The 12,654-nt window shown below is 64.6% G+C and overlaps 1 protein-coding gene across 1 annotated transcript in view; it reads left to right on the top strand.

Moving 5' to 3' along the window:
* SDK2 (sidekick cell adhesion molecule 2) overlaps window positions 1–12,654 on the top strand; it is a 47,873-nt gene that overhangs the window by 20,360 nt on the left and 14,859 nt on the right. Inside the window, exons 3-9 of the mRNA XM_040081667.2 lie at window positions 7,734–7,840; window positions 9,291–9,438; window positions 10,077–10,210; window positions 11,105–11,216; window positions 11,420–11,610; window positions 12,176–12,259; window positions 12,329–12,523. Coding sequence (XP_039937601.1) covers window positions 7,734–7,840; window positions 9,291–9,438; window positions 10,077–10,210; window positions 11,105–11,216; window positions 11,420–11,610; window positions 12,176–12,259; window positions 12,329–12,523 — 971 coding nt within the window. The remainder of the gene's footprint in view (window positions 1–7,733; window positions 7,841–9,290; window positions 9,439–10,076; window positions 10,211–11,104; window positions 11,217–11,419; window positions 11,611–12,175; window positions 12,260–12,328; window positions 12,524–12,654) is intronic.

The following is a 12,654-nucleotide window of genomic DNA, read 5'->3' as shown; positions in this document are numbered from 1 at the left end:
ATCCAGGCAGAAAGGATTAAGGAATGAAGTGAGAAACCAACCAACCAACCAACCACGTGGGGAAAACCCAAACAAACCCAGCGCAGCCAGCGGAGCAGAGAAGGCACCGTGCAAATCCCTGCTGGGCTCCCCTGGAAGCTGCCAGCTTCCCTTGGCTCTGCCCGCGGCTCCGTGGGGATTTCGAGCGTGGAGATGAGGGTTTGGCTGTCTTGCCTGGCACTGGAGGCTGCTGGTGAGAAGGCGAAGGACCAAAATTAGTTATGATGGGCAGAAATTGAATTTTAATAGAGCTGTCGGTGGCGCGGCGCCAGCCCGCTCAGGCAGTGGGGAGGTTGTAATTAAAAGTTAACGAGTTTAGAAACAGAGTAATCCTTGGAGAGGGGAGGGCTGGGGCTGATGGCCAGGGAGGCTCAGGGACGTTCTTGGCCGTGTGGGGCCGGGGGTGGCTCTGGGTGCCCTGGGTGAGGGTTTTGGGGCGCACCGGTCCCTCCCAGCTCGGTGCTGCCGTGTGTCCCCCGGTGCAGGGACAGGGGGACACTCCCCGGAGCCTGGCACTGCCCACGAGGGAGGCTTTGGAGAGGACGGTGTGCCCACGGCTGGCTGGGCTGGGTGGCATCGCCTCACGGTCCCCAGCAAGGCTTGGTGCCATCAGCTGGCGGGTCCCAGCCGGGTTTGGTGGCTTCACCTGCCGGCTCCCAGGCAGGGCTGTGTCTCCAAGCGTTCCATCCTCATCATCCTCACCGCTGCTCCCCGGTTCCTCTCCTGAGCAGGGCATCCCTCAGTGACCCCTGTGCAATTCCCCCGTTTTGGGGGGCCGCGGGCGGGGGCTCGCTGTCCCCTCGCCGGTGGTCGCAGGAGCTCTCGCCGCGTTTCCAGGGAAGGAGCCGCTCTCCCGGTTTGGCAGCGTTTCCATGGCGACCGCCCTTTCCTTCCCGCAGCGGTTCCGCCGCCACCGGAGCGGCTCCGGGCGGTCGCCGAGGGCCGGGCGGGCAAAGGGCTCGGCCGGTCCCTGGTCCCGGGGCTGCGTGGAGCCGATCCCTCGGGAGCATCCCTGCGGAGCACGGCGGGATCACTTGGCTCCGTGAGCGTTTGGAGCCAGCCTCCCTGAGGAGCATCCCAGGGGATCGGTGTGATGAGGGATTCCAGGAGGGCTGGGGCTGTGCGCCTGTGGAGTCATCCCCCGCTGGGAGCCATGCCTGGGGGCTGTGTGTGATCACGGAGCCATCCCCCCGGAGCGTCCCCGGGGATGGGAGCATCCCAGCTTGGCTCCACACCGCGCTGTCTTCCCTCAGGAGGATCCCAAGGGATGGAGCAGGATGAGGGACCCCCGAGGGATTGAGCAGCAGCCCGGCTCTGTGTGTGTGTGCGCGTGTGTGTGTGGAGACATCCTCCCTTGGGAGCATCCCTGGGGGCTGTGGGGGGCTCTGTGTGTGCCCACAGGGCACCGCTGGTGCCTGGCATGGGGTCAGGGACCACCTGCCTTCCCCTCTCCTGCCTCCCTCCCTCCCCTGCCGCTGGCGTGGGGTGCAGGAGGCCGTTTTCCCACGGGATCCCTGCTGCCCCCCGCTCTGGGGACCCCACAGTGATGCCCCTCCGATGCCCCCCGAGGTGACAGCAGCCTGGGTGCCCACACCCTCGGGTGCCCTGGCCCTGCTGTCCGGGGCCAGCTCTGTTTGTCCCCCCGGGGTGTCTCCGCGCGCTCTCCGGAGCCGCTCGTGTGAGGAATCATAACATGCAAATCCGGCAGCTTGATGTCTTTAATGAAGCCCTCGGAAGGAAAGGCGCTCCTCTGGTGGATTGAGGATATTTATTCCTCATACGAGAAATTTAACATGCAGATTAGTTGGGCCTGGTAATTTATCACATGAGATTGTCCTATTAACGGCTGCTTTGAGTCCCGCTGCCTTCGGAAATTTCCTTACACATAGATTACCTCTGGACAGACTCCCATCCGTAGGGATGCATCTCCCTGCTCCTAAATCAGCCCTCGTGCCTCTCCTCACGGCCTCCACAGCTGGCGCAGGAGTCCAGCAGCTACTGAAGGATCCCCCGCCTCCTCTCAAGAGCCCGAATCCCCTTTGCTGGAGCTTGGGAAAGCGGAATTCCATCTCTGGCTCCGGCCGGCTTTGCCCCAGCTGCTGCCAGCCAGGCAGGGCTGGCACCGCTGAGCCTCCCCGTGCACTCCATGCCAGCCCCGGGTGGGTTTTCCAGCACGTGGCGTCTCTGACCCGTCTCCATCTCCTTCCAGGAGCCGTTGTGCGTGGGCTCACTGAGATTTGGGGCAGATTTGGGGCTCTTTCCACCCCAGCTCCTCACTGGGATGTTTTGGGGTGTCCCCGGGGGTGCAGGGACACAGCTGGCGGCACACTCAGGGCTCTGACCTGCCTTTATGAGGATCCCAAATGTTTGATGCCCAGAGTTTGTCCCCAAATTACGTAAAACACGGAGCCAGGAGCCTCTGGACGCCCCAGAGAGGGGGCAGACAGGATGGATCACCCCTGGATTCCTGCTGGAACCTCAGCCTGTGCCGCTGCCCGCTGGGAGCTCACCCCTGCTCCGGTGGGCCCAACCCTCCGCCAGCCCTGGTGTGAAGCCCATCCCTCTGCCTTGGGGAGCGAATTACCATGCAATTAGTTAATTAATGGGATCCGAAGAACACTGGAAGGGCTGCACGCAGGCTGGGTGGGAGCCCAGCAGGGCATTCCTGCTTCCTGTGGCACCTCTGGCATCACCAGGGGTGGCAAAGCCTCCGGAGTGCGGGTGAGGAGCGTGGGCAGCATGGGAGGTGGTTTTTCTTGGGAATGCTTGTGCTAGGGAAGCTCCTGCCCGTCTCTGTGCCTCCTTTGGAATCAAGGGGACCCGTGAATGTTGGCATGAGCAGCCGTGGGCGCGGGGCAGCGGTGCCAGGGAACCGCGGCGGCCTCGGGGCTGGCAGGAGGCGCCCGCTGGGATGGCAGAGGAGGGAATCTCCTGGCTGGGATCTCGGAGGGGCTCTGGAGCCGCGGTGGAGAGGACAGGGAGCCGATGGAGCGGGAGATGCCACCGGAGCTGGGAAGGTGGCCAAGCCCGTGGTTTGCAATGCACCAAAGCCCTCCGGATGCCGCAGCACGGATCGAGGCTCGCTCCGTCCCTGCTCTGCAGGAAGGAGGCTGATTAATACGCGGGCATTAATTATTAAATGGCTCGTTGTTCTGGCGGGGCCGATTGAGGCAGCGATTTACGGGGCTGCCGGCGCTCGCCCAATTCCCACGGCCCGGGGAAAACACTCCGGGCAGGAGGAGAGGCAGCAGCCACGTGGATGCGAACGGAGTCGGCTCCAGTCGGGAGCTAATTGAGATCCAATAGCCCGGTTAAGCGGCGCTGATGGAGCTCCAGGGGGGAGCTCAGAGCCTCATCGAGCGCTGGCCCGGAGCAGGGGCCGGGACACTCGCTGGAATGCTCCGAGTCGTTAAACCTCTGCTAAGTGTGTTTTAATGCTCACTTGACATTCCATTATCCCGCAGTAACTATCCAAACACGCGTCCCGTCCAGAATTAATTAGTCGTTATACAGGATATTAATCAAAGGGGACTGTGCCAGCGTGTTTCCATCCCAAATCCGATCCAGCTGTTTGCTGTTCCTGGGCGGCGTTGGAAGAACCTCACAGATTCCTGCGCACTTCTGGCTTTCAATTTGACGGATCAAATCCTTTGGCTGCTGCTTTTCCCGGCCTTTCTCCACCCCCTCAATCTAAGAATAATTCGGCAGCGTCAGCCCCACGCTCCTCAGCAGCCCTACAATAACAGAGGCACGGCGGCAGCCGGGGCATGGCTGTGCCCGAGCCGCGGGGACAGTCCTGCGGGGACAATCCTGCGGGGACAGTCCTGCGGGGACAGTCCTGCGGGGACAGTCCTGCGGGGACAATCCTGCGGGGACAGTCCTGTGGGGACAATCCTGAGGGGACAATCCTGCGGGGACAATCCTGAGGGGACAATCCTGCGGGGACAGTCCTGCGGGGACAGTCCTGCGGGGACAATCCTGCGGGGGCCGTCCTGCGGGGACAATCCTGCGGGGACAGTCCTGCGGGGACAATCCTGCGGGGACAGTCCTGCGGGGACAATCCTGCGGGGACAATCCTGCGGGGACAGTCCTGCGGGGACAGTCCTGCGGGGACCATCCTGCGGGGGCCGTCCTGCGGGGACAATCCTGCGGGGACAGTCCTGCGGGGACAATCCTGCGGGGACAATCCTGCGGGGACAGTCCTGCGGGGACAATCCTGCGGGGACAGTCCTGCGGGGACAATCCTGCGGGGACAATCCTGCGGGGACAGTCCTGCGGGGACAGTCCTGCGGGGACAGTCCTGTGGGGACAGTCCTGCGGGGACAATCCTGCGGGGACAATCCTGCGGGGACAATCCTGCGGGGACAATCCTGCGGGGACAGTCCTGCGGGGACAATCCTGCGGGGACAATCCTGCGGGGACAATCCTGAGGGGACAGTCCTGCGGGGACAATCCTGCGGGGACAATCCTGCGGGGACAGTCCTGCGGGGACAGTCCTGCGGGGACAATCCTGCGGGGACCATCCTGCGGGGACAGTCCTGCGGGGACAATCCTGCGGGGACAGTCCTGCGGGGGCAATCCTGAGGGGACAATCCTGCGGGGACAGTCCTGCGGGGACAATCCTGCGGGGACAGTCCTGCGGGGACAGTCCTGCGGGGACAATCCTGCGGGGACAGTCCTGCGGGGACAGTCCTGCAGGGACAGTCCTGCGGGGACAATCCTGCGGGGACAATCCTGCGGGGACAGTCCTGCGGGGACAATCCTGCGGGGACAGTCCTGCGGGGACAATCCTGCGGGGACAATCCTGCAAGGACAATCCTGCGGGGACAATCCTGCTGGGACAGTCCTGCGGGGACAATCCTGCGGGGACAATCCTGAGGGGACAATCCTGCGGGGACAATCCTGCGGGGACAGTCCTGCGGGGACAATCCTGCGGGGACAATCCTGAGGGGACAATCCTGCGGGGACAATCCTGCAAGGACAATCCTGCGGGGACAATCCTGCTGGGACAATCCTGCAAGGACAATCCTGCGGGGACAATCCTGCAGGGACAGTCCTGCGGGGACAATCCTGCGGGGACAGTCCTGCGGGGACAGTCCTGCGGGGACAATCCTGCTGGGACAGTCCTGCGGGGACAGTCCTGCGGGGACAGTCCTGCGGGGACATTCCTGCGGGGACAATCCTGCAAGGACAATCCTGCGGGGACAATCCTTCGGGGACAGTCCTGCGGGGACAGTCCTGCGGGGACAGTCCTGCGGGGACAATCCTGCGGGGACAATCCTGCGGGGGCCATCCTGCGGGGACAATCCTGCGGGGACAGTCCTGCAAGGACAGTCCTGCGGGGACAATCCTGCGGGGACAATCCTGTGGGGACAATCCTGCGGGGACAGTCCTGCGGGGACAGTCCTGTGGGGACAGTCCTGCGGGGGCAGTCCTGCGGGGACAATCCTGCGGAACACGGCGCTGCCGTGCCAGGATGCCGAGGAGCTGGGCGCGCTGCTGTGCCCTGCCCTGCTGACGGGCTCGGGGTCGGACGGACGGACGGACGGACGCACGGACAGGTTGGCACTCCCGGCACGCAGCCATCCATCTGTCAGACGGATCCGGTGCCGAAGCTGCTGCTGCCATCCCGCCGGTCCCCCGGCGCGGGGCTCCTGACCCCGCCGCAGCCGCTGCCTGACGGAGCAGCGGGGGTCGGTGCTCGCTGTGGAAGGGCTTTTCCCCCGCGGACGATGCCCTGTCAACCTCCGTCTTCGCGGAGCAGCCAGACCAACCCCTGGAAGAGCGGAGTCAGCAGCGAGGGCTGCGCCAGGAGCTGGGGCAGCTTCACCTCTGTCCCGGCAGGAGCGGGGGCGGATGGACAAAGCCACCCGGCCGGGGCACCGGGATCGGTCCCAGCTGGAGGAGCGTGGAATAATGGCCCTGGAACTGCTGGCCGTGAAGCTGAGGCACGAACTGGGGTGGGGGGAATACGTGTGGCGACATCCACCCCTCCTGCCTGCAGCGCATCCCCTGTCAGGGGTGACAGGAGGGTGACATTGGGGGTGAAATCAATTCCCGTCCCCCCCTAGCCGGGAGTGATGAGGGAAGGAAATCGAATGCCAGCGGTCTCGGATAAAAGCCTCGGTGAAAGGCGAGCGGGAGAGAACAAAGTCTGCGCTGCTTTGGTTGATGACTGCGGGCTGGGCTGCGCCGGGAATTGATTTCCTTTCTCCGGGCTGTTTTCGGCCGCTGAGGTGTGTGTGGAAGTGCTGCCGCTTCCATAACTCCTCCAGCTCCCGCGTGTGGGGGCCAGGCCGCCTTAACGGGGTGTGCTGGAGCGTCCTGGGCTGGGACAGGACGGGGCTCCCCGTGCCCGTGGGGGTGTCCTGCCCGTGGGGGCGCGGTGCTCCCTGCGCCCGCTTTGCGTCCCCCGGGCTGTGCCGGTGCCGGTGGCTTCGTCTTGTCCCCGTCCCTCCCGCAGTGATGGTCTGGAGGGGGACACGGATCTGTCTGGGGACACGCGTGTCCCTCTGCTGCTGCGTGTCCGTCCAGCCGGCCGTCCACGGGCGTGCGTGCGCTGGGGAGTCACGGTGTGATTTATTAACGAGGACACGGCAAGGAGAGCGGGCCCATTACTCCTGGCGTCTGCAGCCGTTCCTGACAGCTCCGTGGAATTGAAATATCTTATTTAAAGCCCCTGGGGAGCGTTTTTAAATATCAGCCGTGACACTCAAGGACTCGCTCCCAAAGGGCGCCCTCCCTCCTCCCGCGGGGACGGGTGACCCCGGCGCGGCGGCTGGGTGGGTGTCACCGCGGCTTTGGTGCCAGTCCCGCCGTGCCCGCCCCGTCCCCGCGGTGCCACCGGGCCGGGGAGGGGAGCCCTGCGTCCCCCGTCACCCTCTCCGGTGCGGGGCGGTGGGCGCGGGGCCGCGCTGCGCTGCTCGGCTCCTATGAAAGTTTAATTCACGCTCGGTTCTCAGAAGAACAAACAAAGCTCTGCCGAAAGAGCCCGCGGGCGGGTGTTTTAACGCAAGATTAGATTTTGGGCAAGGAGGGCTGAGCTCGCTTTATTTATTCCCTCTCCGCTTTTATCTGGCGGCGCTCCCCGTCGGGGGCGGCGGAGCTCGTCCGGAGGCTCCCCCGTCTGCTCTGGGGGGATGGAACAGCGGCTCCGGGGCTGGGGACGGCCCGGGGAGGTCTGGTGGCAGCAGGGCCCGGCCTGGGACCGCGGCGATGCTCGGGGGGCGGTCGGGTGGAGACGTGGTGATTTCCCTTATCTCCTCACCGGCTGCTGGCGCTGGCGGCTGATAAGAGCAGGCGTGGGGCTGATAAGGGGGCTCAGCCGGGGATCGTCGCAGCGGTGCGGGGCTTGGCCGCTCGCAGCTCCCGGCTGGGTGACACCGGCAGACCGCGGTGTCACCGTGGGGCTGGGGCAGGGCGCAGGGGTCACCTCCAACCCCTGGACAGGGACGGTGACAGTCACCGGCTTGGGCACAGTGGGAGCGCCTCCGGTGTGGGTGGCTGGGGGTCCCTGTGTGACAGTGAGGGACGGTGGGGTGTCCCCACAGCCCGCAGGGCCACACACATCCCTCGGGGAAAAGGAGCTCCTGGCACGGGTGCGGTAAATCGGGAGGGCGTGCAGCAGCTGCCGCCTCTGCAGGGTCAGTGACAGTGACACGGATGTCCCCTCACTGCTGCCACCCCTCCCGCAGGTACATGATCACCTCGCTGGACCGCACCCACGCCGGCTTCTACCGCTGCATCGTCCGCAACCGCATGGGAGCCCTGCTGCAGCGCCAGACCGAGGTGCAGGTGGCCTGTAAGTGACCGTCCCGCTCCGTGGGGACAGCGCGGGGACACCCAGCTCCCGCCACCAGGGACAGCTCTGGTGCTGGTGCCCAGCACGTGTGAGCCTGCAGCGTCCCTGGGGTGACACTGGCAGGGACATTGGAGTGTCCATGGGGTGACACTGACAGGGACACTGGAGTGTCCATAGGGTGACACTGGCAGGGACATTGGAGCGTCCATGGGGTGACACTGGCAGGGACATTGGAGCGTCCATGGGGTGACACTGGCAGGGACATTGGAGCGTCCATGGGGTGACAGTGGCAGGGACATTGGAGTGTCCATGGGGTGACACTGGCAGGGACATTGGAGTGTCCATAGGGTGACACTGGCAGGGACATTGGAGTGTCCATAGGGTGACACTGACAGGGACATTGGAGTGTCCATAGGGTGACACTGACAGGGACATTGGAGCATCCATAGGGTGACAGTGGCAGGGACATTGGAGTGCCCATGGGGTGACAGTGGCAGGGACATTGGAGCATCTCTGGGGTGACACTGGCAGGGACATTGGAGTGTCCATGGGGTGACACTGACAGGGACATTGGAGCATCCCTGGGGTGACACTGACAGGGACATTGGAGCATCCATAGGGTGACAGTGGCAGGGACATTGGAGTGTCCATAGGGTGACAGTGGCAGGAATATCCTGAGATTTAGGGAGCAGATGGGAGTGCTGAGGCCTGGGATGGTGGCTCTGTCCCCCGAAGGGACCTGCCCCTCTCTGTCACCCCTTGCCTCCAGGATACCCCCAATCCCACCCCCTTGAACACCTCCTGAGGAGCGTTACAAATCAGGAGGATAATGAGAAATTAATAAGGCAGCTGTGCTAACAACTAATGATAATGGCAAAGTCGTTAAAAAGAAAAGGGATTCTTTACATGTTTTTAATTACAGCAATTAAGGAAGTCAATAAAAATCCCCTGTCCCGCTCCCCTCCTCCACGCCCCCCGCTTCCCTCAGTCTCCCACAACTGCTGTGTGCTTCCAGCCTGGGAATGGCAGGGTGGGATGGAGGCGGCTGTCCCTCCCCTCGTCCTGTCCCTGGAGTCAGGGTCACGCTGGGATGCTCCCGGGACATGGGATGGGGAACGCAGAGCAGCTGGGGAGCCCCGGGACTGGGCCCTTGGTGCTGTGGCTGCAGCCTGTCCGTGGTGGGGGACACCCGGGCGCGGGTCCCGGACCCAGCACGAGGGTGATGGAGCTCCAGGTGCTGCAGGGATGGATCCCCAGGAGCAGCCGGTGGGATCTGAGCCACCCCCACATCGCACACCCTGAGCCGGCCAAGCCACCCCAGGCCAGGAGGGGACCGGGAGCGTCGTCCCCTGGGGAGCCCGTCCCACAGACCCCGTCCTGCTGCCCAGCCCGACCCGGGGCTGCGTCCCTGGGCGCATCCCCTGCCACGGTTCTCTGCCCCGCCCTGCAGACATGGGCAGCTTCGAGGACAGCGAGGCGCAGCAGAGCGTGTCCCACGGGGAGGCGGCCGTCATCCGCGCGCCCCGCATCGCCAGCTTCCCGCAGCCCCAGGTCACCTGGTTCCGTGACGGACGCAAGATCTCCCCCAGCAGCCGCATGTGAGCACCCCCAGGAGCCCCCCAGGATCCCCGGGGGCTGCGTTTCCCCCCGTCCCCCGCGCTGAGGATGTTTAACCGACGTCTCGAGCGCATCCCGCTAAACCCGGGGACGCGCTGGGTGACTAATGGCTCTGTTTGTCACCAGAGAAAGGGATTTGTTAACAAAAAATGAAAACAGGAGGGAGGAAGGTGGCGGGGGAGGGTGGGACAGAGCCAAGCGCCCGTGTGCCAGGTGTCCCCACGGAGCTGTGGCAGATCCAGGTGCTGCCGGAGCCCCGGCAGCCGCAGCCTGCAGGAATTGAATTTGTAACCCCCATTATGCAGGAATTGAACTGGTCTCCTTTCCATTTGCAAAGCGGGATTGAGGAGATAAAACTCCTTTATCTCATATTTAATGGTTAAAAAAAACCATATTCCCCCACAGCATTTTATGTTTCCGGCAGATTAGATTGCTCCATTAAGTAAAAAATGGAAAAAAAAAAAAATTGGGAGGAGAAATCCTGGGGATCTGCACCGTCCTGTGGGCTCTGCTTGGACAGAGGGGTGCAGGGCTCGGCCCCCCAATCCTGGGGGAGGCCGGGGGTCCCGTGTGGGTGCCCCCAGGCAGGTGAGGCTCCCAGCACGCTCTCATCCCGCAGAGCCATCACGCTGGAGAACACCCTGGTCATCCTGTCCACGGTGGCCCCGGACGCGGGGCGTTACTACGTGCAGGCGGTGAACGACAAGAACGGCGACAACAAGACGAGCCAGCCCATCACCCTGACCGTGGCCAGTGAGTGTGGGGGGTGCTGGGCCCCCTCCCTCCCTCCCATCCCTGGCCTCGCCCCCAAATTTCATTTGCAGTAAATCTCTTCGGAGGCTCCGGCTTCTGCTGACTTAACAGTTCAGCTGCCTCAGGATTTATTTAGGCGCCCGTGGCTGCGCTGCAGGCGCTGGTGTGTCACAGGCAGAGCTCCAGCTCCTGTGGAGTGGGGGCTGCAGTGTCACCCCGTGGACATCCTCCCCCACTGCCCGTGTCCCCCTGTCACCTCCTGGTGCTCTGGAGCAGCCCCTGCCTGCGGGCCACCCCTGTGGCTTCGTCCCTCCATCTCCTTTGGGCCCTCCAGGACTTCCGAGGGTCCCTCAACCCGTTTGGGTGGTGACAGCCCATCCCATGGGACATGCCCTGAAGTGACACCGGTCCTGTCGCCCTCTCCCCCATCTCCCCTCCTGCTGCTGCTCAGGGTTAGGATCGGTTACCCTGTCTGTGGCGGGCTCTGCCCGTCTGCCGTCCCCATCAATCTGTTTTCCCGTCCCCCGGCGTCCTGGAGCGCCATAAACATCCCCGAGCCCCTGTTTATGGATTCAGCTCTATCAGCAGCTTTCGAGCCGATCGCGTTTTTACAGCGCCTACAGGAGGGTTTTTTATTGTCGCCATCATTTTGCTTTATGGACTCCCTGCTCCCTCCGCCCTGCTGCCACCAGCCTGGTGGCCCTGCCCAGGCGTGCCGGGGCTCCCGCGGGAGGACACGGCTTAGGGACACCTGGGAAGGCACCCTGATGCCACCAGCATGTCATCAGCGCCCTGCCACCTTTGTCTCCTCCAAGCTGGGCAGCCGGGGATTTGGGGCACCCCAGGGTGGGCAGGGGGTGCTCACGGCTCTCCCTCTGGCCTCCTTCTCCCCAGACGTGGGTGGCCCGGCTGATCCCATCGCACCCACCATCATTGTCCCACCCAGGAACACCAGCGTGGTGGCCGGGACCTCGGAGGTGACCATGGAGTGCGTGGCCAATGCCAGGTGAGCAGGGGACTGGGAAGGGGAATGTCCCTGTTGGCATTGCCCAGCCTCGGGGCTGGCTGCCCCTAGGTCCGTTCCCACCGCACTCCTGGGACCCGCGCGGTGGAGGGAGATCCCTTCCCACCCGAGTCCTGCGGGATGGAGGGAGCTGGGATCCTCCAGGGAAGCTGGAGCTGGCTCTTGACGCTCCCCCGGCTCCCCAGGCCGCTGATCAAGCTGCACATCATCTGGAAGAAGGACGGGGAGCCCGTGTCCAGCGGGATCAGCGACTACAGCCGCCGGCTGACCATCCTGCACCCCACCCTGAGTGACAGCGGCTTCTACGAGTGCGAGGCTGTGCTGCGCAGCAGCAGCGTCCCCGCCGTGACTGCCGGCGCCTACCTGTCCGTGCTGGGTGAGCTCCTGTCCGTGCTGTATGATCTCCTGCCCTTGGGCACCTCCCTGCCCGTGCTGGGTGAGCTCCTGTCCGTGCTGGGTGAGCTCCTGCCCGTGCTGTATGATCTCCTGCCCTTGGGCACCTCCCTGTCCGTGCTGGGTGAGCTCCTGTCCGTGCTGGGTGAGCTCCTGCCCGTGCTGGGTGAGCTCCTGCCCGTGCTGGGTGATCTCCTGCCCTCGGGCATCTCCCTGTTCGTGCTGGGTGTGCTCCTGTCTGTGCTGGGTGTGCTGCTGCCCGTGCTGGGTGATCTCCTGCCCTCGGGCACCTCCCTGCCCGTGCTGGGTGTGCTGCTGCCCGTGCTGGGTGAGCTCCTGTCTGTGCTGGGTGATCTCCTGCCCTTGGGCACCTCCCTGTCCGTGCTGGGCGATCTCCTGCCCCCAGGCAGCCCAGACCAGGCAGTGCCACGAGCTGGGGCGGGCCCAGCCCCGGGGCTGGGATGGGAGGTGGCAGGAGGGCACTGGTCAGCCCAAGGACCCTGGGGAGAGGCTCTGACCCCGTTCCTAATTCCTGGCTCCCTCGGCAGAGCCCCCGCAGTTCGTCAGGGAGCCGGAGAGACACATCACGGCCGAGATGGAGAAGGTGGTGGCCATCCCCTGCCAAGCCAAGGGTGAGCTGCTCCCCGGCACCGTCCCCGCGCTGCCGTGACCCCGTGCCTGACGCGGCCGTGCCCCTGCAGGTGTCCCCCCTCCCGAGATGGCCTGGTACAAGGACGCTGCCCTCCTGCACCTGGAGAAGCTGTCCCGCTTCCAGCTGCTGGAGGACGGCAGCCTGCAGATCAGCGGGCTGGCCCCCGACGACACCGGAATGTTCCAGTGCTTCGCCCGCAACGCGGCCGGCGAGGTGCAGACCACCACGTACCTGGCCGTGACCAGTAGGTGCCAGCCCCGCTCTGCCCTGGGTGCCCCCCTGTCGGGGTGCTGGGCGGGGTGAGCCCCTGCACGAGTCCCACAGGGGGCTCAGGGACCCCAGGAAATTCTGGGTCAGGTCCGGGCTGGGCGCAGG

The sequence above is a fragment of the Hirundo rustica genome, chromosome 18, assembly GCF_015227805.2.
Source record: "Hirundo rustica isolate bHirRus1 chromosome 18, bHirRus1.pri.v3, whole genome shotgun sequence".
Lineage (NCBI taxonomy): Eukaryota > Metazoa > Chordata > Aves > Passeriformes > Hirundinidae > Hirundo > Hirundo rustica.
Note: the sequence above shows the minus strand (reverse complement) of the source record. Positions and strands in the feature narration are given on the sequence as shown.